Raw genomic sequence first — 23,700 nt, forward strand, 5'->3', positions numbered from 1 at the left:
ATATCTTTTTTGTTCCACAGAAGAAAATCATAGAGGTTTAAAACAAAATGAGAATGAGTAACTCTTCAAAAAGCTTGGCTTAGAAATTTGCAGAGGTGTTTATTTTGTGATTTCAAACTTGCAGCAAAAGTTTTAGGCACAACACAAAGGAACAAACATCAATTCTGTGCATCAACAAAATTTACAAAGACTGCTGGAGCATCTCCACCTGCACAGATATAGCTGTCAGTATGTGCTATAAATAAATTGTGAATTTAACATGACATCTTCTATTGAATGCACAGCGAAAATAAAGCGGCACAGTTAAGGGTATAGCAGCAGCACTTGTACATCCATTTCAGATATTGCAAGCTTTCACTTTGTTTAAAGCCACGGTTTCAGTAGGAGTTTTCTTTTATTCAGTGCAGTAATACCGTAATACTAAGCAGTTCTCTCAGTATTGTTGACAGATATTACATCTACATCTATTAATTTCTTTATCTAAAACAGCTATTAAAGCATTTCAACATATTTCATGTTTTTGACAACAGAACTGCGGTTCTATTTATTTGGACAGCTTTGAGACCAGACTGAAATTGTTGAGAAAAACAGTGTAGCTTTAAGTATTTAAAGATAGATGCTACATGAAGATGAACTAAAAGTGCACAAAAATCGTATCATTCTGAACATAAGAAACATTCTTTAAATGTGCCTCTTAACATTAAATACAAGAAACAAAATGCTTCATTTACTGGTTTATATGACTGAATGATGCACCAGCAAACACATTAAATACAAATCCAGCCATTTTGCATTACCAAAATGATAAGCTGCTAAATATTGACATGGCTGTTTTTGGCTTCATTTTGAACAAAATCTGTGTATTCCATCGTCACATCTTCTGGGCTTTTTTTGTTGTGTGGCTGATCTGCTGAAATGTTGTCATCCATGGGAGAGTCAACTCTGGGCTTGGGTTTGGAAACTATCTCCTCACAAATGTGGTTGAGTACCTGGAGAAATATTGAAGAAAATATGAAATACTATTGCAAATAAAGTTGAATTTATTATAAACTGGGTATAATAAAATGCTCATTAATTGAAATTACTTTCAAAGTCCTGTTTTGTTATGAATTTTATATTAAATTAAAAAAAATACAAACTTGTAATTGCTCTCTCCTCTTTAGTCTTTCCTCACCTGTAATTTCTCCTTGATCTGAGTGCTGTGTATGGCAGGTTCCTGATCAGATGTGCGTTTATCCTGAAAATTCTTTGTGTTTGTCATCCACACTTGTGTATCTTCAACACACACTCTGACCTTGTCCATGTCCATGGCGTCAATATGACAGTAACTGTCACTCTGAGAGACAAAGTTTGCAATGTATTACAACACACTTAAAACACACATAGGGATAGTTCATTTTCAGTTGCTGGTCCCCATTGACTTCTATAGTTCAGGGGAAAGTCAATGGGCACCAGCAACTGAAGCTGAACTATACCTTTAAACTTGATTTAAAACTTACAGTATATTGAAGTGCATTACAAAAGTATACCATGGTTTTTTTATAGGGATGTGCCTTGCAGAGCATTACCGATTCAAATAAGATGTGATATGACAAAGAAAATTAGAGAGAAAATTAATTCTTACTCCATTCTTATACTCCTCCATAATAGTCATGTAGCTTTGTATTTTGGATGACAGCTCCTCAAACATTTTAGGTCTCTGTATAGACTCCTGGTATCGGTTTTGCACAGGTTTACCCAGTTTCTGTTGAATAAAACAAAAGGCTTTAATACATCACTGTTTGTCAGCATGAATGTATTTGTGCAGTGCACAGCAACCAATTAGAGCTCTTCCTAAAGTGCAACAGAGGGCTTTTGAAAGCTACACAAACGACTCTTAGCCTTTAAGGGAAGCGCATGCCATCCCAAAGGCTGCAAGCTGTCTAGACAGCGCGAGTCAATTAAAACATAAAACTGTGGCCACACATCAAACAGAGCTTAATGTGAAACCCATCGCTGTGTACGAGTCCGGTTATCTCTTAGAGAACACAAAATCAATTTGTCGTGGCACACAAAGACTAACCTATGATCAAATGGGTTTGAGGACGAATGACTCACATGTATTTCTTCCAGCTTGTTAATGTATGTCTGCTTATCTTGGTCTGCTCCCTCTTCGTACAGCCAGTTCTCCGTGCCATTTAAAAGCTCGGAGAACGCCTGATGGTCCTGGAGAGAAGAAAATAAAGCGTTTGTTTTATGCTGCATTTAGATATGTGGTCCATTCAGCTGCAGAGCTCATATGAACTACTAACTAATTTAAATGAATGAGAGTTCATTTCATTTATGCATGAACTGAAAATGGCCTTCAGAGATTCAGCAATCAGGACCAGGCTTCTGAAACATGAAAATATTAACGAACGCTATGAATAAATTACTGTATGTGGATAACAGTCCCTGTGAGCTAAATAGATTACTTGTCACTCTACAGGTAATGCTGTGTTATCTGGGAAAAGCTGCACAGAAGATACATTACTTGAGCATTTATAAATGTCTGATAAGGGCCCTCCAGCTTGTGTTTGTAGTAATAAACATTCTCCTCGACTGCATTTTTAGCGTTGTTACGTTCTTTCTCCTGGCAGTCTTGCTGTATCATTTTGCTCTGTTAGGAAAGAAAAAGAGGGATTTAAGTGAGAATGACTGATGGCTTTTTTTTTTAAATAGCTTTGATATTCAAAACTCTACCAGAATGTCTTTATTCAGGTTTATGGCTTCATGTATTGTCAATATACAAAAAAAAAAAAAAAAATCACACTTCCAAGGCTAACAAAATATCTATCACAGCTTTTGAAACATTATTTGACATCAACATTTACTGAAACAATCTAAAAAATATTTATTTTGCTTTCATCAGTAAAACTGTTGTATATGTAGAGTGGGTTTTTAAAAGTCTGAGACCACTCCAAAAAGTGCTTAGATTGAGATTTTATTCAAATTTAATACAGCTTATTTAATTATGAATTGTGTTATCATAACAATGTGATCGTTGTTTAATTCATTAGAAATTCATAAAGGTTTTAGATTTTAGTCTTGAAGTCCTTTCAAATGAGTTTAAATACCTTTCAAAAGATGATTTATTTAAATTAGAAATCATATTTTTTACATTAAAGAACAATTTGTATTTCAAATAAAAATATTCAATAAAAAAATATTCAAATCCGAATATTAAAACGATTTATAAAGGATCATGTGATACTGAAGACTGGAGTAATGACTTATATTCATATTAAGAACAGTTATTTTTAAAATAACTGTATTCTTTGGTCAAATAAATAGCCTAATTTATATTTGAAATGCCAGATTTGTAGACTTTTTTTGATGCATACATATGATGTTAAGCAAAAGTTTATTCAACAGTACCTCCTGCTCCATGTAATTGCTGAGGCGATCCTTTGGTAACTGCTGGATAAACGTCTCCTCAATGGGCAGAACAACATGCTTGACCTTCATCTTGGCTTTTTTAGCATCAGGGGGGTGATTGTTAACTTCTCCATTCATCTGTGAAGAACAGATGACGTCTGTCAGGATAATGGTCTGGCAGTCAGACAAACTGACACAAATACAGTACATTTTAAGATATTTCACAAGATGTGACACAAATAACAATTTTTTACATAAACTAGATACACATATATAAAGCTAAATGTATCGAGAAAGCAGTAAGTGAGAGATGTACTGTAGCTCACTTACATTTGCATCTGTTTGATTCTGCTCTTTTTCCATGGGGGGACACTGTGCTTTTGGCAGGTTTTCTTTGTCTACCGAGAGCTGAATATTTGCCTCCTGTATCTTGTCCTAGAAATCACAGTCCCAGGGAGCTGATAGTTACATTCCTACACAATTATATTAGTGCATCACATCAAGGAGCCAATCGCCCACTGTCACCCTCATAGAAACCCCGGTAGTCAATGTTATTTATCACATAAAGCAAAAAGAGGAAAAACGCATTTATTAGCATTTAGCTATAGTATTGTAAACTTAATTTATTTTTTATCCCCTCCCCCATCACTTTTATTACTAAAAGCTTGAATATAGCTGTTCAGTAATAATGTCAATTTGTAGAGCACCCTGGAAAGCTAATTCACTTGCGTTCCCTCTGGATTTTCTAATGGGTTTTTCGATTTTTACGTAAATTAAAGTAAGTGGTTGAATTACTTGAAGAGATTTTCCTGGTTCACAACATATGCAAATGCTGTCGTGTGTTACCATCCTTATATAGCAGTCCTTAGTTTGTTGTTGTTGTAAAACTAAGCTCTGTTAACCATTTATTGTAATTTACTTGTATAGACAAAGCAAAAAAAAAAAAAAAAAAAAGAATATAATACAACTCACTCTTGTTGAAACTGAATAACATCTGACTGTAACATGGTTTGCAAAATATTAGTCTTTCCCAAAATATATTTGAAGCTGTTGTGTGCTAATTATAGTCCTTGTATAGCAGTCTTTATTTATTTTTTATTATGTTTGAGGTATGAATGTGTGTTAAATTAAATGTGAAACTAAAGAAATCAATTAAAACAAAACCAGGGTTTTCAATATGCAATATTACAGTCTTACCTAAAATTAATTTGAAACTCTTATGTGATAGTTATAGTCCCTGTGTAGCATTACTTAATGTTTCTGAATTTATTAATCTAAGCTCTTTTGACATTTTTTCTTGACATCTACATATAGAACCATTTTACATTAAAAAAAAAATCTATAGAATATATTATATTGCATCCCCTTGTTAATGATTGAATAACATCTGAGAAAGAAAATATATTAAAAAAAGATGACAAGAATTATGACACATTAATTAGCTTTTCCTGTTAGAACATTCACAATTATGAAATAAGCATAATGTGGTACTCACCTCTATGTTAATATCATCAGAGCCATCATGACTGTAAATCTCATTTATTTCTGTGGATTCAGATTCGTTTGCGCTGACCCTCAGGACCATAGTAGCTGAGCTCACGCTGAATATACCACTTGCGTTTACTTGAACTTTTACTTTCAACTTTGCTTTTTCTCCATTTGCCTGAGGTTGAATGTTCTGCACTTTATATTCAGCTGTGAAAGCATTTTACACAGAATTAATTAACAATCAAAATATGATATCAGTATCATCTGTATACCGCAATATAAATGATTCTATAGCCTGAAGGAAAACCTCTTGATTCTCACCAATCTTCGCCTCAGGAAAGGGCAGAGATGTCAGATCCGAATAAAACGCTTCCAGAACAAAAGGCTTGCTCCTGTAAAACGTGATCATTTTGGCCGATGGACAGGGATGATTTCTGCCAAATATCTCATAACAGCTGGAAGGTAGAGAGAAGTAAGAGGTGCATTAGTATGAGATGCGGAGTATAGCCTATGCAAGCAGAAATGTGGTGTTAAACCAAAAAACATGTTTGCATGTGGTTGGTTCTGATATAAAGTAGCTAGCTGAGAGGCTTACGATTTGCCTTCATCTGCTTCACTGGTCCAGGAAAGAGAAACAGGGAAAGGGATAGCATCGGTGATGGAGAAGTCTCGCACTCTGAATGCAGGAGACAGCATGGCACACTATGGAAAAACCATTATACAACACATTAATTTTTCATGCAATCAACATTTTATTTTTGTATAGATTAACACCATTTTCACATTCTGCAGAATATAGTATGCAATATGCCTCAAAACACACTACTATTCAGAAGTTTGGGGTCCGTTAGATTTTAGTTGTCTTCAGCAAGAACATTAAATTGATAAAATGACAGAAAATTTTGAATTTACAAAAGATATTATTTCAGATAAATATTGGTTTGAGATTTCTATTCAAAGAATTCTGAAAAAAACAAAAGGCAGCACAACGGTTTTCGACTGTGATAATATGTTTTTGACAAAAAAAAAAAAAAAAGTTTTTGACCAAATCTGCATATAAAAATTTCTGAAGGATCATGTGACACTGAAGACTGGAGTAATTGCTACTAGTAACACAGCGTTACCATCAGAAGAATAAATTATATTTCAAATTATATTAAAATATTAAATATTATTTCACAATCTTTTTAATCAATTAAATATATCCTTGATAAGCATAATCTTAGTTAAACTAAACCTTTTAAATGTTAGTGTACTGTACATAATTGTTGCAATTTTTCTAATTATATTCCTTATATTGTGTGTAATTTCTATCTTACTATTATAATATACACATTTTATTTTTAATTAGTTTTTCTCATGTTACCCAGTCACACAACATCGGAAGAGTCCGTTTTGTTGTGTAGGGCTAGTTGGAATACTAAAACAATACAAAAAAAATAAGAATAAAAACATGCTGTTTGCTACATGCACTTACCTGTAATGCACAGCCTCTGGCCACTGCTTCGTCGGCATTTAATGTAGTGCTCACATCCTTCTTGAAGAACTTACTGATCTGGGCCTTTACAGCAGGGATCCGCGTGGCTCCCCCTACAATCTCCACAGCACTGATGTCCTGAAGTCGCACTTGAGCCTGTTCTACAGCCGTCATCAGAGGAACTGTCACTCTGTCAATCAGGTCAGCACACAGCTCCTCAAATTTGGCCCTGTGTGGAAGAGGAAGGCATTCACTTATGACTTCTTAGTAGGGATGGGCGATATATAGCATGCGATTGTACGCGCATTTCATCAGTAAAGCCGGTTCCCTGATTAGCGGTAAATCGCCATCACCTGCTTTTAAATGGAACGGTATTTAATAGACAGAGCCGTAGATCACTGACAATCGCATGTGATATAGCGCCCATCCCTATTTCTTAGCTTGTTGATCAACTATGTTGAGTATCACAAATTAAGTAGCCCAATTGCAGTTCTGCAATGTCAACAATATAGACATGCATTTAGCTGCAAATAAATATGATAGGTGTAGACAGATATCCAATTAAGATGAGACATTAGGCATGTTACAAAACATAAGCAGGGGACTCTTAGATTTCATAATTTGTGGTTGGGAAAACATTAGAATACAAGCTTGTGTTTATGTGCATTACTTAACGGTACGTGGAAAAGGTGGCTCCCAATATAAGATAAATATTACATTTATAAATATTTGATTATTTATAAAATAAGAACAGCTTTATGAATGTAGTAGGGATGCACAGATATTATGAATTATACAAATAAGATGATAAATATTTTCATGTCTGTAACCGATAAATAGCAGATATTAAATTTTTTGTTTTTCATAATTCAACAATTTTTTTTGACCATGACAACATTATAATGTACAGTATGAACACAAAATGTTGTTCTTTGTGAAATTGCATTTACATTTAAAAATGAATTCTAATGATGACCTGATAAATATTTTCGTTATGCATAGAACTGATGAACCAATAAAAATTTTATAAAATTCTATACTTAAAAAAAAAAAAAAATTACAAATATTTAGTTTAATATTTAAAATGATTCCTGTTCACACGCATCTGCAAAAATTACAAAAAATGCAGTATTATTCATGCTGCATTTTTTGTTATTGGTAGTTGCTGATGACACTTTGTAAAGTAACACATGTTTTCAAAGATTTGTATTTTCAGGTTCCTAAAAAGCTGTTGTCGTGTAAATGAATGGCCAAAATTCTTAAGTTTTTGTTAAAAATGATATTGGCCAATAACTGATATGGTACAGATAGATATATTGTGCATTAAAAATTCATAGCTCTAAATAACAGTCTAACACTTACATACCTGTTCATTTTCCCACATACATCTTTATCGTCCATAAAGCACTCAATGTTGAGGAGAATGTCTGTGGAGTTGCTGCTCATCAGTTTCTTGAGTTTCTCACACTCTTGTGTCAGTCGCAACATGGCTCGAGCCTTGGACTTTACATCCATCTTATACTTGGACTTAAACTCAGCACAGAAGTATTCCACCAGCCTCTGATCAAAGTCTTTCCCTCCCAAATAAGGATCAAAGGCGGTTGACAGCACCTGCAAAATGCAGAGCATTCACTGATGTGCGTGAAAATGCAAAAGTTGGAGATCTACACAAGCGTCTGACCTCGACTGAGACTCACCTTAAGTTTACCTTTGTTGAAAGCACAAACAGAGACCTGGAGAGCAGAGTGGCCCATGTCCACAAATGCCACAATCTTTGGATTCTCATCACAGCCTGGGAGACCTTCCTTGTATATGCCATAGTTTAACGCCACTGGAAATGATAAATGACACTGTCAACATTGCTTCGGATGTGGCAAAGACACTGCTGTTGTGAGTTTGATTAATTAAAACGATACCTGCAGTGCTGTCATTCATTAGCTTCAGGCAGTTCAAGCCGGCAATCTTGGCAGCATCCAGCACAGACTTCCTTTCTGAATCAGTGAAGAATGAGGGGATCTATGCATGACAAAATATTTGTATGGCCAAAGAAATGACAAACAAACAAACAAACAAACCATCGGATTGGTGGCTTGTACATTTGTGATTTACGTGCAAATTAAAACAGCCCTGGTTAAAACAGACTGCTGTATGATAATGAAGCAAGGCCTTTTCTCTAAAATATCATCATGACAAGGCTAAAAATTACTATAATACATGATCATTACTATAAATATTTTTTGGATAATTTCTAATGAACTAAAAGCCTCTATTTCTGGTACAGTACATGCCTCTGGTAACCATTAAATATCATGAAAATAAATGACTTCTTGTAATATTCACAGCTCCGGTGCAAAAACGTACAGAGATGACACACTCCACCACTTTCTTCTGCAGATTAGCTTCTGCAATGTCTTTCAGTTTGGTCAACAACATAGCCGTGACCTGCTCGATGCTGAAATGATGCTCCTGGTCGAGGTACATGACCTAATCAAGACATTGAAAAAGTCACAATTTTACTCTGTCTCCCAAAAATAACCACATGACACATATGTCCCAAATACTTATAAGTAGGCTTGCATGATGAATCGAAATGGAATAGAAATCGTGATTCGACAGAAGCTGTGATTGTCATGCATATCTTTCAGTGAAGCACGGTTCTGTGATCAGCAGTAAATCTCCATCCAAAGACCAGAAGGTTACCATAAGCTCTGTTCAACCAAATTAAACTTACACATTTTGTCCATCAAGATAATCTTCACAAAATATAGTTTTGATGAATTTTGAAGCCTAAATAGAAGCGCCAGAACTTAAGTTAAACAGTCTGTAAAAGAACTACACCTGCATGGTCACTCACCTCCGGCGTCACCAACACCACACTTTTCACAACTTTTTCAAACGGATTTTTAATGTGTTCAGTGAAAAGGATTTACTCTGTATACAAATTATAATCCACCCTACATAAACCTTTTCATATAAACTGGAATAAATACAAACTAGAGCCAAATTAAAACAGAAATGAGACATTAATAATAAATAGTATAGTGAATAAATTAAATAATAATAACTAAAGGACATATGAAAGCACATATTTCTGTACATTTCGAAATAAGGTGCATTAAAAGTCAATAAATCCTTGTTATGAAGATTTTAATGAAAAACGTGTCTCCATGTACTATTGAAATAAAATTCTAGGTCATTTAATCTATTAAATAACAGCAGAGTGATCAAGATTTTGGATATGGTAAGATTACCGTAAACTTATTTTAGTAAATAAAGTACCATATTTCAGCTTTGTTAGGGTGGGTACACAATGTTATTTTATCATTGCTTCTAGGAAATCCTCATATGCTTTCTAACAGCTTCATGTGGCCAACCGTAAACATTAAAATTTAACGTGACATTAAGCACTATGCATCGTTAAAGTTTCACTTTAACCGTGACTAAGCCTGTAAATGTGGTGTTCATGGAATAATCATAACGGTTTACCTTACGAACCCTGAGTCTCTGCATCAGTAGGAAAGTGATAAAACGAGTTTAAAACAACTTTTGTTGGATTTCAGGGCATAACAAAAAAACATTGTCAACATAAAATCCGGGAAACTATTAATTGGCTATTTTACAATTAACTGTATTACAAATTATACTACCGGAAAATACTGTAAATTGATAAACTGTTTGGCTTGGTGATGTTTAATGTCTCAGACGGTGCCATGTAGTCACATTTAGCAACTTGTTAGCAACCTATCAGTAAAAAAAAAAAAAAAAAACAACAGTGTGGGGTTTAACTTATGTGTTTTATGTCATAGAATAAAATGTGAAAGTATCTTGAGCCTGTGTGAACCACAGACCTTTTTTTGGGGTATTTAACCAAAATACCATTAAAAAAACTCATTGACTCTGGGACAATTAAACCAGAAGTGCTAAAATGCTAACTCGCTTCCAGGTTTTTGAGATTTAACTGCTTTCATTGATTCAGCCTGACTAATAAACATAGGACTATGACAAAATGTGGTTAATATGATTTATATGCAATGTCTTTATCACTGCTTAGAAATATGAAATATTATAACATATATATATATATGTATATAATATATCTATATAATATATATATATAATATATAATATATAATAATAGTTATAACGAGAGAACAAACTTTCGTTTTGTCGAGATAACGAGAAAATTAAGTCGTTATAATGAGAAAACAAGGGAAAAAATTATAATGCATTGCCTCTTAGAACTTCCGTAATGAAGTGAGCAAAGATGTTATTAAATGTGGTATTTCCACATGCTTTAAGATCGAGCAGCATTTACTACACAGAGCCGTAGTTCATTGAAAAACTATACAAACAGCTGTCATTATTGTGAATAATTTCTTCAATTTTCGTAATCGTGCATTAAATCATCTACGATTTTTGCACAACTTATCAGTGAATCACGGTTCTTCGGTGTAGTAAATGCTGCTCCATCTGAAAGCAAGTGATGATTTACTGCTGATTACACAACCGGCTCTACTAACAAAATGCGCATCACAATTGCATTGTCAATCACTAAAAAATGAAAATTTGCTGAAAGTGCTGAAAATGTATTCATCCTCAGGATGGATCCTCTGCAGGAAATATGTGATGTCAGAATGAAAGTCCAAATAGCTGATAAAAACATTACAGTTATCCACATGACTCCGGTCCATCAATTGAGAGTTTTCATGTAATGCCCCACCATTAAAAGGACTGCCCACATGGAGGCCAAAACGAGTCTTTCCTCCACTGACTGCCAGTTATTTTTACGATTTTGCAACCTTTAAAGGCCAAATTCAGTATACACCTTATTGATGATGCATAATTCGTCCAGGCAAGCAGATGAACCCAGAATATAAACGCAATGCCCAAAGTTTAATATGAACTGTTTTCCCATAAATAAGACACCATTTAGCGCATTGTGTTCAAATTCTGGGCTCATTTGTTTGCTTGCATAAAGCACGCATCAGCAATAATAAAATTTGATCTTTTTTATATGACCATTTTAAAGTGTTTTCCCATTAAACGTTTTAGAATGTCACACTGTTTTTAGTGATTGAAATATTGCGGTGGGTGATTGCTAATGGCCAGGCTTGCATTTTGTTCACATATCTTTGTTTTAATCTTTTGAGAGATGATCTAAATATTTTTTTGGACTGCAACAGATAGAAAATCGACAGGCTTGTGCTGCAGTTCTATGGGTGTTTTGACGCTCACATGACTGAAAGCTATCAATTAATGCCTTAAGAAGTGAAAATCTGTGCGTTTGGAAGAAACAAATCCATAAAGGCATTTTAACTTTAAAACCTTTGCTTCTGATCAAAATATGAGTCCATCATTCACAATAATGCTTCCTCCAGTGAAAAAGTCCATCCCCATGTTGTCCTCTCACATCAAAAACCAAAATTTCAAACTGGTTTAAGCATTTTTTTTTTTTTTTTGATCTGTGCATATTTCTCTCCTGATTCAACCTGAAATTTTTCCCTGGAGAAAGCATCATTATGGATAGAGCACTCATATATTTTGCTTAGTCATATTTGATATCCTTTTACTTTACAAGATATTAATTGATGGACTGGTGTAGTGTCAATTACTAGTGGATTATTGAAATATCTTTATCATTTATGTTTGGACTGTCAATCTGACAGCACCCATTCACTGCAGAGGAGATTTGTAAATCATGTAATGATACATTAATGGGAATAATGAACACAGTGTTTACCTTGACTCCAACCTTCCCATCATTGAGTGGTACCAGCTCATATGGTAAACTAGCCTTCTCTGCTTGCACAGAACGATCCTGAAACAATCTGCCATGTAGTCTCTTAAAATGAGAGACTGTGCTGGCAGTATTGGTTATCATCTAGAACAGGTAAAAACATATGAATGGTAATATAGCACACTTATGCTTCATTTAAGATCATCACAGATGAGAATAGGAAAGCCTACCTGGTTTTTTGCAGCATTACCAATGGTCCTGTTCTTTGAATTAAATGATACAACAGCTCTAAAAGAAAATGTTCAAGCATATTAAGCTTCTGAGGGATTCGAATGACAGATTGTAGCTCACATGCACACGTTTCAGAATGACACTGAAAAGTGTATGAAAAGAGGAAACATGCAACTAGACTGTAATGATTATTGTAACGTTACTTGACTTTCAGTCAAGGTGTATTCACACGTAGAATAGCAATATATTCATCTGATACACAGAAAATATATGAAATTAAAGGTTTATCTGTTTATACAATTAGCAAACACATCATCCACTCACGGCGTGCATCTGTCCGTAAATTCATTGGACGCGGTCTCAATTCCTCCGCTTTTGACCACAGCAATACAGCAATTCTGGTATCCCACATCAAAGCCCACGACGGCCATCCTGGACTCTCCTCCGGGCGCCGAGCGGTGCGTTCAGGTCCGAAAAACCAATAAACAAACCCGTCTGTCCGGTCACTGTCGGTTATCGAGAGCGCGCGCACAGTTTAGGAAACGTTAGGCTACGCGCGACCCATTTATATCCCTTTTCAGCGAATTTTCGAGAAACTTCCAACCGCAGCAGCGGCGGCCCTGGTCGGTCCAACCCGCGCGGTGTGATTGCGTAGACACTTCCAGAGCTTTCGGCGCAGTTTACTCAGAGCTCGGAGCGTCGGGTGAAGTTGCTGTGGTAACCGTAACGTTACTAGATTACGCTATAAGGATTAAAAACACAAATGTATGATCTCCAGTATATTTTAAAGGCATCTAGAGATGTATTAACGTTATTTGTTTGTCGCGACTGTTTACTTTTTTTATTATTATTTTTGTATTCTATATTTTATTTCAAATGACCACAGTTCAATATTCTTACGTTGAACGAATCTGATTTCTAGTCATTTTATCATTATCTAGACACATTTAGTGGTGTGGTCATACAAATGTTCACTTTTTAAAATGTGTTTTCAAATCGATTAACGTTAGTTTAACATTTCAGTGTCAGTTCTCACAAATCTAACAACTGAATCGTTTATTTGGCAAGGAGTTTAATGTGGTTCGGAGGGTCGAACGTTTACTTTTTTTAATTCTACGTTATAACATTGTTCTTAAATGGACCAGTTAAGTTATATATTTCCGTGTCAGTTCACATATTTCACGAGAAGAAAACACTTCATAAATGTAGGCTAAAGGGTGATAGCCGCGACAGTTTGAAATGTAATTAATCTAAATATTATATAACAATATACCATTCAGTATTTCTGTAAGATTGCGTTTTTATGTAATATATTGGGTTTGTGATCGAAAGTGGGATTCAGGTTAACATTTTAAAGTTTATTTCACGACTGAAGCTAAAGTATGATCGTTTACGCGTCCTGTCATCTTTTGCTTTATTTCATTTAAAGTGAATGAAGCTGTTCTGTTGTTGGATTATCATATTTTGTGAACTATCCCTATAAAAACATTTTAATCACGCTTGTTTTGCAATATCACAAAAGCACTGCCCCTTTTGTAGTAGTTAGCGATATGGCCACTAGAGAGCGCAGCTGAGACGCGCTTTCAACAGGAAATGTCCTCGCAAAACAAAGCTGGGCAATGATCAGCTCGCACAGCAGTGTTGGATACAGCATCAGATTCAGTGCAAACCCTCTGCTACAGCACATTTACAGCGAGCTGGCAGCCCGCGCTTCTTCCTACTATGCTTTCCAAAAACTCTCAAAACGGATACAGTGTTGCCCGATATTTCTTGCTTTGGTCGCTCGGTAAGTATCTCTCTTAACAGCAAGTTCTCATTTACCAAAAGGAAGTTTTTCAGCTTAGGTTCATTTCTGTTGCTGTTTGTTTGATTGAGAAAAGCAGCGGTATGAAAAGGTTTTTACTTCTTTTACAGATGGAAAAGCACATGCTGAAAATAAACCGTTAGACTACTAGTGACAAGGGTATTGTCCTATTTTAAATAAGCTGCCAAAAATGACACTTCCTTTTTCTTGTAACCGCTAGTTTGCTGTACTCCGTCAAGTTCTGTGGAGTGCTATTAAATGGGTGTTTACAACTTCTTTTGACAGTTGCATGAATGAAATATCTAAATATGTGACGCATATTTAAACTTAATTGTCTAGTAGACAGGGTGAATGGATTAACTTCCCACCTAGGCAACATTTTGGGCATCATAGGTGATTGGTTGATTTAAAAAAAGCTCCCTGTCTAGACAGCATTTTTGTGCATTGGAGGTTTGATTGATTATGTCTCGAAAACCTAGTGAGCTGCTTGTCTTGCCGACAGTTTTTTGGGCATTATAAGTGTTTTACAGTGAATAAACTGCCACTGCCAGAGTTTATGGTCGTCACTGTAAATAATTCATTGAACTGCATGATGTGCAAGAGTGTGAATCTGGATTAGATGTGTCAAAATCTGAAGTATTGTTGGAAGAATATGTAGCCCAGACAAATAAGATAGGTTACACATTTTATACAGAGCACCAGTGCAGATAGAACTGATATAATGGATTGATCAATGCTTATAGAGACAGTTTAATATGGACATTTGTTGATATTAAAGTCATAAATCACACGTACAACCACCTGAATGTGTTGCATGAATTGTGTGTTTGCAGCTGATGTAATATAGTCTGTATGCCTTCATGCAAGTCACGCAAATGCAATTCAAGTTGTTGGACTAAGCACCTTATCTGTTTCTACAGTAAAAAGCCTGTGGATCCCACTAACCTAATGTGTCTAGCTAACACCTGAACCACAGGCAAATTGTGCTATGTGTCTGATAAGAAATATTATCAGTGGCCCTTATTTTGTCTCCATGTCGCCACTGAGGCATTTGTTTAGATTTGCAGGGAAAAGGTGGATTCTTCCAAGTTCATGACACATGCTGAAGAATCTCAGACATAACTTTTCATGAAATTATTGATGTGCACCTCGCTATTTGAAGAGACGAATATCTTTTTTAATTACTAATATCTTGGGGTACTGACCTAGTTTAGTTGCACTAGCACCTGCAGAGTTCAACAGCAAGAAGAAACACGAGGGAGTTTCAGGTCCAAACTGCCCCCCCCACCCTGCTCTATCGGGCCAGTTTTGCATTATCTTTACATCTTAAATTTGTCTTGGCCATTTGTTTTTGTGCCTTGTTTTTGTGTGTTGCATTGAACATTGTTGTTGTGAAATTGTCTAGCTGACTGACATGAGGTTTGGTAAAAATAGCAAAAATTGTTATCATAGTCTTCATCAAGAATTATCAGCCTAAGAATCTTATGGATAGTAAAAAAAATACAATAAATAGTATAAATATAGAATAATAATAATAAAAATGTAACATTTCAAAAATAATTTTATAAATAAAAATACAAGAAAAATAACTGATTGTTGCATATTAAGTTTGAGTAATTTTTTTCTGACAATGTAAACATATAATAAAGTAGATTAAAACTAGTAATTTTTCTATGATGAAAATCGAAAAAAAGAAATTGTAAGGTTTATATTAAAACATTATAAAAATCTACAAGAATGTTTTTTTTAAACATTGTAGAGTAAGAATAGAATAGAATAGAATAGAATAGATTGTCCTGCCAAATGAAAAAGTCTGTTGAGCCGGGAGCCCTGATCAGATCATTTAATTTTATATATATATATTTTTGCCCCATAAGGAATTTCTTGTTTTAAGGCCTTATGAAGATGCAAATGGCAGGATATCAGCGCTGACCTGTATTATTTATGATGTGCAGAATAAAACTTAGACAACATATATTTTGTGTGTACCTTCAGGCAGAAGGAATGATCAGTCAAAGGCCACTGAAGTTTTGCTGCAAAGCACAGCTAAAAACAATGCCATTTAAAATGTGCATCAAATGATGAGATAAACTGCAAAAGTTAAATAACCAGCAGGTGTTTTGTTAAGGGATTAGTTCACTTCCAGAATAATAATTTCTTGATAATTTACTCATCCAAGATGTTAATGTCTGTCTTTCTTTAGTCATAAACAATGTTTTTGAAGAAAAAATTCCACAATTTTTCTACATGTAATGGGCTTTACACGATCCCATCCAAGGAATAAGGGGCTTATCTAGCGAACTGATTGGTAATATTAAAAACACAAACAAAAAAAACAAGAATTTATATACTTTTTAACCACAAATGCACGTCTTGCGTTTAGCTCTTCATCTCTCTATCTTGGTTAAAAAAGGGAAGGGCAAAAAAAAAAAAAATATTTCTCCTCCAACTTCAAAATAGTAATTTTTTTTTTTTTTAGAAAATTACTGATCATTTCACTAGATAAGACCCTTGTTCCTCGTTTGGGATTGTGTAGATCCAATTGAAGCTGCACTGAAACTGCAATTTGGATTACAAATAAAAGGTGACCGAGCTTTTTCAGTGGTGGCACCTAATTTGTGGAATAGTTTACCTGTACACATAAGAACTGCTCAGACTGTTGGAATTTTTAAGTCATTTCTTAAGACACACCTGTATTCCTTGGCTTTTATTTCGAGCTGAGCTGAGACATTGTGATGTTTTTACTGTACTTTACTGAACTGTACTGTTCTGGACATTAAGCACTTTGGTCAACCATTGTTGTTTTTAAATGTGCCATATTAATAAATTGAACTGAACTGACCTTCAGCCTGTTAAGCACCATTGAAGTCCATTATATGGACTTTCCCACAGATGTTGCTCTGTTCCCATAGAAGTTATTCCTTTGCTTGAGTCAGGAGACCGTTTGCGATAGCAGATTTGAAAGATAGTGCTGTTTACACCTGACAGTTAAAAAGATAAACACACCAGTACTCACTGCTTGAAAAAGTGATTGTCAAATGCATATCTAAAGTTATGCAGGGTGTGCAGGAATCCATGGATGGCAAGAAATCACCTTGGCGATGTGAATGCTCGCGCTCTGTTCTGCTTATCAGTGAGAGGCAGTTTTAGGATTTGGCTTGGGATTGAAAGCCATGGGAGATGGAGACAAACTAGGCATTTATGATGAGCAAAGAAATGCCAATGCATGTTTTTCTCTCTTCTTACTAACCTGCTCTAGAAAAAGGACAGTATGATCTACTTTAATACTTTAAAACAAAGTTTTATGATTTGATATTTATTTAGCCTATTTATTTTACTGGAGAAGCAGTAAAATAATTTCACATAATCTGCACAGAAACCAAAATTGAGCAAAAATCTGAATTTAGGCTAGCCTTCATGTTTTGTTTGGGGTTTGAGAGAACAAAGGTACAGTTTAAAGTTAATATTTCATGACTTTTCAAATAAAATAATTACTAAATTATGTAATTAATCAGATTCATAATTTACAGTTATGCTTGGATATTAATCCAACATGGTCCATGAAATGTAAAAAAAAAAAAAAAAAAAACACAAACCGTTGAAATCTGTCAGTCTTATAATGGAGGTGAATGGGAATCACGGCTAAAATATACAATACATTTTTTAAAAAAAAACAATGTTTGAGGAACAGTTTTTGCATTGCGTTCCACACCATCAGCACTAGTTGGGCCATGTTGATGACTTTTTGCCAAATGTTCTAATTTTTGCCACTGTATACACAGTGTTGTCACTCACAAAAATCAAAATGCATTTTCCAAGATGTCACAAATTTAAATTCCCGAAGAAATGGGATAACTTGCACAGGTGAGAATGTGTTGTGTGTTTTTGCATGTATTAAATCAATATTACAGTTTTTTTAAACTATGGTAACTTTTTAAAAGGTAAGTTCAGCCAAAAAATGAAAATTATGTCATTAATGACTCAACCTAATGTCGTTTCAAACCCGTAAGACCTCCATTCATCTTCGGAACACAGTTTAAGATATTTTAGATTTAGTCCGAGAGCTTTCTGTCCCTCCAATGAAAGTGTGTGTATGGTATACTGTCCATGTCCAGAAAGGTAATAAAAACATCTTCAAAGTAGTCCATGTGACATCAGAGGGTCCGTTAGAATTTGTTGAAGTATCGAAAATACATTTTGGTCCAAAAATAGCAAAAACGACTTTATTCAGCATTGTCTTCTCTTCCGGGTCTGTTGTGAGCGCGTTCACTGCAGTTTAGTGATATCTGGTTCGCGAACGAATCACTCGATGTAACCGGATCTTCTTGAACCAGTTCACCAAATCGAACTGAATTGTTTGAAATGGTTCGCGACTTCGCGTTAGGACTGCATGATATTGGGAAAAAATGACATTGCAATATTTTATTTTTCTGCGATATATATATTGCGATATGAAATCTAATCAATTCAAGCTAAATTTTTTAGCCCAAATGCAGAAGATGCGAGATGACTACAGTCAGCTTTGTTGCAGCTTGTTCTTTGTTGGCAGTTTTGTGTGTCACCGCTTTTGCGAGTTATGACATTTTGATTAAAAATGGGAAAAGTATGGAGGAAACAGTCACAATCAAATCCATAACATGCAATTGGAAATTATACATTTTCATTTCATTTTGACTTTTAACGGCATTTAGTTCAGTTCAGTTCTGAAGGCTAAGCAGAGACATTTGTCAAGCTGTGTGATACCTTTTTCAATAATGCTCACAACTTGTTGACAAGGAACTCCACTTTCATCCTGTTTCAATCTTTTGAGCGATCAATATTTTTCTATTTAGAGCACAGAAGACCTGTCATGTACATTTAACAACAAACTTTTGATGTGATTATAAGGCCTGTCAGTCCATCTTGGCAGCTACTTCTCTAAAGTTTACCTTTTTTCTTCTGATTGACAGGTCATCAGAAATTTTTTTTTTCTTCATGTTAGCCACCCACTTCCAAAGTGAGATTGTTAAGTGATGTGAAAGATGAGCAGAGGTACTTTTATTCAAGAGATATGTCATGCTCCCTTCAGGTCATATTAACTTCATTGAGCCATTCAATTTTGTGTTTTTTTAAAAGCATACACTCATCCACTTAGAATTAAATGTCAAAAGAGTAGTTTATGCTTAATATCAGCTATAATTTAGAAGGCGTCTGTGATTGACATATGTTTAAGATTACATTTTATGTAGTGTCCCTACTGTTTGTGGTCCTAATCATAGGCAAAACAGTGTCTATACTCAGCAAGAGGGAATTCATACAGGCTGACTGAATGCAGAAGCAGCAACTAGTCTATAGCATTGATTTCTTTTTCCTTTTAAAGGGGTCATATGAATGATGTGATTTCAATTTTTCCTTTATCTTTGGAGAGTTACAAGCTCTTAGTGCATAAAGATGATCTGTAAAGTAGCAAAGACTAAAGTCTCAAATCCAAATTTAAGATCAAGTGGGGCAAAAACTAATTTGCAAGGAGAGTCTGGTGTTCTGACTCACAGCCTGTAAGTATGTTTACATATTTAAAGAATTTGCCACTCACAATTCAAACGCCAGTTTTGAGCAGAATAGTGCTTGTTGTTTGTAATTTCTTTGATTACAAATGCAGACGTGGTTTTATGTTTATGCAGCGTGATATGCAACGCAACACATAAAAAGACAGTATAAGTCATTATATATATATATATATATATATATATATATATATATATATATATAAAATCAGTAATTATGTCCCCACTGGATGCAGCAAATGCTGTTTATAATGAGTGCCCCGGGAAAACAGCATCACGATATGGTAAGGGGCGTAACATTTCCGTCACACGCTTGAGGTATTCTACCGGTCACAAGGCACTGAATAGCTAGCCAATCAGAGCACACCTCGCTTTTCAAAATGATGAGCTTTGTTAAAATCACTGTGTTTTAGAAAGGTGGGGCATAAAGGAGACAATAATATAGATTATGTGGAAAATAATGGGTTTTTTGAACCTTAAACCACATAAACACATTGCATTACACCAAATAAACAAAATAATGTTCTGTTTAGCAACATCATATGACCCCTTTAATGTCAGGAATACCATTCAAGAGGCAGTGGTCTGCAAGTCTCTCCTAACTAATGCATGTAATTAATATAATTCTCTCAAAACCACTTTGAGGGCTCCTTTGAATGCCCATTTGATAAATATCAGTGTGCATTTGTAATTTATGGAAGGAGTAATGACTAATAACTTGCTTTGTTTGCTTTCACTTGTGAATTGCTGACTCTCTTTATGCATTGCCTCTTTTGATTAACAGTTGTAGGTTCATTATCAGGTTGCAGAGTATATGGAGTACAACAAATGACTTCTTGTAATCTCTGAATGAGTAATTTAATGAAACAAATATTAGTAATAATATCATGTAATTTGCACAGCTCGCTATTTACTGAGGCAACAACCATGATGTGCTGGAAATGTTGTGAAGACCTGGCAATGAAAATACCAGTTCAGGCAGAATACGACACGCATGCATGGGCAATTAATTTGGTTTCCAGAAGCAAACCAAAGTGACTGCTCTCATTGTGGCTCTGAGACTTCGGAATCCCATTTCCTCCATTTCCAAGCCAATACTCCAGACAATAGTTCAGTTTTAATTAAGTGCCAGTTACAATTCTGATTCAGGCAAACAGTTGCTGATTGTGAAATTGGAAATGTCTGGAGGAGTGATTGAGGAAACAAAGCTAATAAATGCATTTATTGGTAATTCAAGCATCCTTTCTGCCTTCCACAACTAAGTAATGCAAATTCCTGTACTTTCAAAGTATGCATTGAGTTTGAAGAAGAACTTTCTTTTTGACTGTTGTATCATTTACATTTACATTTATTTTACTTTGCCTCACTTAAAACTCACTTAAAATGTAGTTATTCTTTTAAAACACTGATAATTTAGTAATACTGTTAAATTTAGCAAATCCAAAAATATATCCATTTGTCATACTGTACATTATAATGTTGTGCTGCCTGAATTCACATTTAATTTTCATGTTTTAATTTTTTTTAATCTTAATTTATTTAAACACAGTATGTAGAATTTTAAAATCTGTCCTGTATTATTAATACTATTTTTACGAATACTGCTGCTGTTATTTATTTATTTATAATAAATAATTAAAAGCTTTATAATAAATAAGTGTTTTTATAATTATCTTCAGAATCAAAATGATGCAGCAATCCTTTAGTAATTTTTTGCTTTTTATGATGAACATTTTGGCATCCTTTTGATTTGACATACGACTTTTTAGATACTATGTACCAAAGAAACAAAAACAGTACATCCATTCGTCCTAACAGACTTTGGAAACCCTTTGGTTACCCAAGCACAGCTTTCAGCCAAAGCTTCTGATTGTCCCCTTTTTTTTCTTTTTCAGTTCAGGCAAATGATTTTCTCTCTGTATTTTATCAGTGATACAGTCTTAGGGGCCACATGTAAGTAGTGCTTGGAGAGCTGGTAAATGGCCCTCGTGTGTGTCTCTCTCACCCTAACATCCTCAGGGGACCAGCATGAAAAGATTGAAAGTCTGCGACAGACGTCAGAGAGTGAGGAGTAAACTTGGATGCGTTCCTGAAGGAAGCCAAATGTTGCATATTTAATCCACTCTGCCAGACTCTGAGTCCATGTGAGAATATAGCATGTCTTACTGGTGAAAGAACCAATTTTTCTTTGTTGAAACCTTTTTTCTCACTCTAAAGTTTCTCTTATTTATGTGGAATTATTTATTTAGAATTCAAGATGAATCTGCCTAATGGATGTTTTTCTCTTTTAAGATGTTGGCTGAGTGAAATGTAATGCTGGTGAATGTGCTGAGCTTTTTATATAAAACATATTTCTTGCATTTTACAATCGTCTTAATGGCACGCTTGGGGAGATGTAGTATTATGAGTGTCCCATATTGCTGTTCTTTCGTGATCCTGTCGGAGCACTAATACAGAATATTAGATTTGAGGTGAAATTGTGATCTAGCTTCTGCCGCTGTGAGGGCAGAGCACATTAGGGAAGCAGTCCTGATGATAGTCAGTACCAATGTGCATTCATCAGCTGTAAACAGCCTGATGCTTGGGTGGAATTGTTGGGGGAATTATCTGACAGCAACAGCAGACCTATATATCATCTCTGGCCTCGACTCATCCTGCCCACTGATATGCTGAAAATGCCATGGCCCTTTATGATTCAACCACAGTGGAAAAAGAGCAGCAGTAATGTTCAGGGCATAGCGAATTCATCCACCCATGGGTTATTTATTATTAATGGCTTACATTTTGTAAGAAAGGGAGAAAATGACTGCTTTAATGGTTCTGGTAGATCATTTTAAAACTTCTGGAAATGTGTCTTGGGAGTTGTTTAACATATGAATGCAGTTGTGTGACTGGTGTTAAATCCACTCACCTGTACTTGAATCTTAGGTAGTTTAATAGACAGATAGATATATATTTTTATATATATGCAACTATTCAAATGTTAGAGGTCGGATTTGAAGTCTCTTATGTTCACCAAGGCTGGATTCATTTGATCAGAAAATACAGTAATATTGTTAAATATTATACCAATTTAAAGTAACTGTATTTCATTTGTAATATTATATATAAGATACAGAAATGGATCGATAGAGTTCTGAGCATTAAAAAATGAGACCTAAAATGGGGCACAGGGACTATATTTTCATGCACTGTTCATGCACATTAAGCATCCAAACAGACTGAATAATGAAATTAATTTGGCCTTTGCAATTAATAGTCTATGAAAAGAAGAAAAGTTTAGGCGAGCATATTGGATTATTCCCTGAACTCGCTTGCCGGTAATGCTGTGTGCAAACAGTGTGACATTAAAAAATAAAAATGCACCTATACATTGTTATTAATATCATTTGTTCAGCAACATTATTTTCAAGCCCACATGACTAATTAGATCCTCAGAGCCACACGTGCTCTTTAGGTCTAACAAGCTTACATAACAATCATGTTACATTTACACATGACCTTTTGATTCCCCTCGTTTTTGATATTGATCATGTTTCCTCATTTCAAAGTTAACTTGAAATTTTAATGCTGCCAAGTCTAGATTTCTTTCCACTTTTCTCTATGTGTATTTTTTACCAGTCATCTTCTTTTAACAAGTGTTAGATATTAGTTGTCATCACTGTCCACATTAATGAATTTAAAGATGTTTTTGCTACAGCTAGCAGACATTTTCAGCACGGAGCCATTCATTTATGCATATTTAATGCATTCTGCATAACACCAAGCCAAGAAACATTACTTTTTGCCTATTACTTTTGGATTTCGGCACCATTCGTATGTTTATATGAAAAACTCCAAATTCACAGTGCTGGAATTTTTCTACAGGCTTCTCTAGAGTTTTTTATTTATTTATTTGTTTGTTTTTTGGACATCTACAGTGAACTGGACTCCATACATAATTTAGTTACAAGCATACAGGGTCATGGGTAAAGAAGCAATATAAAATTCAAACCAACTATTGGCTCAGAGGTGTAAACCTCAG

General features: G+C 34.8%; 2 protein-coding genes across 2 annotated transcripts in view; one reads left to right on the forward strand and one right to left on the reverse strand.

Moving 5' to 3' along the window:
• Positions 1-74: 74 nt before the first annotated feature.
• Positions 75-12,973, reverse strand: hsph1 (heat shock 105/110 protein 1). Its single transcript, XM_026226719.1, has 18 exons — positions 12,654-12,973; positions 12,329-12,386; positions 12,102-12,242; positions 8,723-8,845; positions 8,278-8,377; positions 8,059-8,192; positions 7,728-7,972; positions 6,362-6,590; positions 5,480-5,586; positions 5,206-5,339; positions 4,892-5,091; positions 3,727-3,831; positions 3,397-3,534; positions 2,513-2,638; positions 2,098-2,205; positions 1,625-1,744; positions 1,175-1,336; positions 75-989 (listed from the first exon to the last, which is right to left on the reverse strand). The coding sequence occupies exons 1-18, from the start codon at positions 12,758-12,760 to the stop codon at positions 813-815; spliced, it is 2,514 nt and encodes an 837-aa protein (XP_026082504.1). The 5' UTR covers positions 12,761-12,973; the 3' UTR covers positions 75-812.
• A 946-nt stretch (positions 12,974-13,919) lies between these two features.
• The window catches only part of b3glcta (beta 3-glucosyltransferase a), a 70,405-nt gene continuing 60,624 nt past the window's right edge, over positions 13,920-23,700 (forward strand). Inside the window, exon 1 of the mRNA XM_026226720.1 lies at positions 13,920-14,115. Within this exon, the coding sequence (XP_026082505.1) occupies positions 14,052-14,115 (64 nt within the window). The 5' untranslated portion in view covers positions 13,920-14,051. The remainder of the gene's footprint in view (positions 14,116-23,700) is intronic.

Source organism: Carassius auratus, chromosome 40 (assembly GCF_003368295.1).
Source record: "Carassius auratus strain Wakin chromosome 40, ASM336829v1, whole genome shotgun sequence".
Lineage (NCBI taxonomy): Eukaryota > Metazoa > Chordata > Actinopteri > Cypriniformes > Cyprinidae > Carassius > Carassius auratus.